Source organism: Pygoscelis adeliae, unplaced genomic scaffold, assembly GCF_000699105.1.
Source record: "Pygoscelis adeliae isolate BGI_AS28 unplaced genomic scaffold, ASM69910v1 Scaffold242, whole genome shotgun sequence".
Lineage (NCBI taxonomy): Eukaryota > Metazoa > Chordata > Aves > Sphenisciformes > Spheniscidae > Pygoscelis > Pygoscelis adeliae.
The window spans coordinates 478,514-479,524 of NW_008824369.1; the positions used below are offsets into that span (position 1 = coordinate 478,514).

Genomic DNA, 1,011 nt, shown 5'->3' on the forward strand with positions numbered 1-1,011 from the left:
ATGACATAAAAACATATGGAGCATTAAATACACCTCTTGTTTAAATACCACTGCTACCAGTTACCATAACCAGGTTTTACACCTGGACATTTTATTAAGTCTTGTTTTTTACAACAGGTGCTAGCTATTTATGCAAATATTGAAAATTAAATGGCCCACAGAGATGCTTTTAATTTCTTCTTCTCTTAATGTTTTTACTAGTATCTTTAATGCCCAAAATTCAGTTGAGCAGAGTGGATTCCAATTCAGCCTCCCAGTGGTCTAAAGACCTTCTGCTTAAAACATTGGAGAACGCGGTTTAAGTAGTGCTTGCACTACTTCAAATGTTTTCCAGCAATATGAAATCACTTGCCAGCAATTGTTCGTGACCTTCCAGTGTACAAAATGTGTAAATAAATAGTAGGCTTGCAATAGGAAAGATTGTTTATGGCACAGATATCTTGGTCTTTATCTTGACTGCTTGTTAAGATTTGACCAGAGCTTGAAACTCTGAAAAAGAAATAGCATTTTGTAATTGCACAGTCAAAAAAGTACTGTCTTAATTTTTAGAGTTAAAATGGGAAACTAATGATACTTCCTTTGATAATCATTCCTTAAAGGTAGCACATTGCATACTCATAATAATAGATACTTAAGACAAAGGAAATGTTGCATTTAAGTGTCACATTGTATCATAGTTCAATAGTAAAAAGCAGTGAAATTATATACTGAAATTTTATAAATATATCAATTTAGGTTCCAGTCCTGAAAAAATCTCTGTAGATTAAAAAAGGGACTGACCACCTGTAGCCAAGGACAGAATATAGACCAGCTCGTATGTTAGATCCTCTCTGCAATACAAAGCAGATCTGAGCACCTCAGAATCAGATCCGTAACATCCAATGTATGGAGCAGGGCCGCTGCCTGGAGCTAGCCATTAGGAAGTCTCAAAGGCATATATTGCTCCATTTAATAAAGGCAGTCTTACCATCCACTCCAATTTTACCATCTCCATCACTATCACCTGCTGCC

The 1,011-nt window shown here is 35.8% G+C and overlaps 1 protein-coding gene across 1 annotated transcript in view; it reads right to left on the reverse strand.

Moving 5' to 3' along the window:
- Window positions 1-463: 463 nt before the first annotated feature.
- Window positions 464-1,011, reverse strand: part of LOC103913504 (parvalbumin beta-like) — a 2,319-nt gene continuing 1,771 nt past the window's right edge. Inside the window, exons 3-4 of the mRNA XM_009319996.1 lie at window positions 968-1,011; window positions 464-489 (exon numbers count right to left, since the gene is read on the reverse strand). The exon at window positions 968-1,011 is cut by the window's right edge and continues 75 nt beyond it. Coding sequence (XP_009318271.1) covers window positions 464-489; window positions 968-1,011 — 70 coding nt within the window. The remainder of the gene's footprint in view (window positions 490-967) is intronic.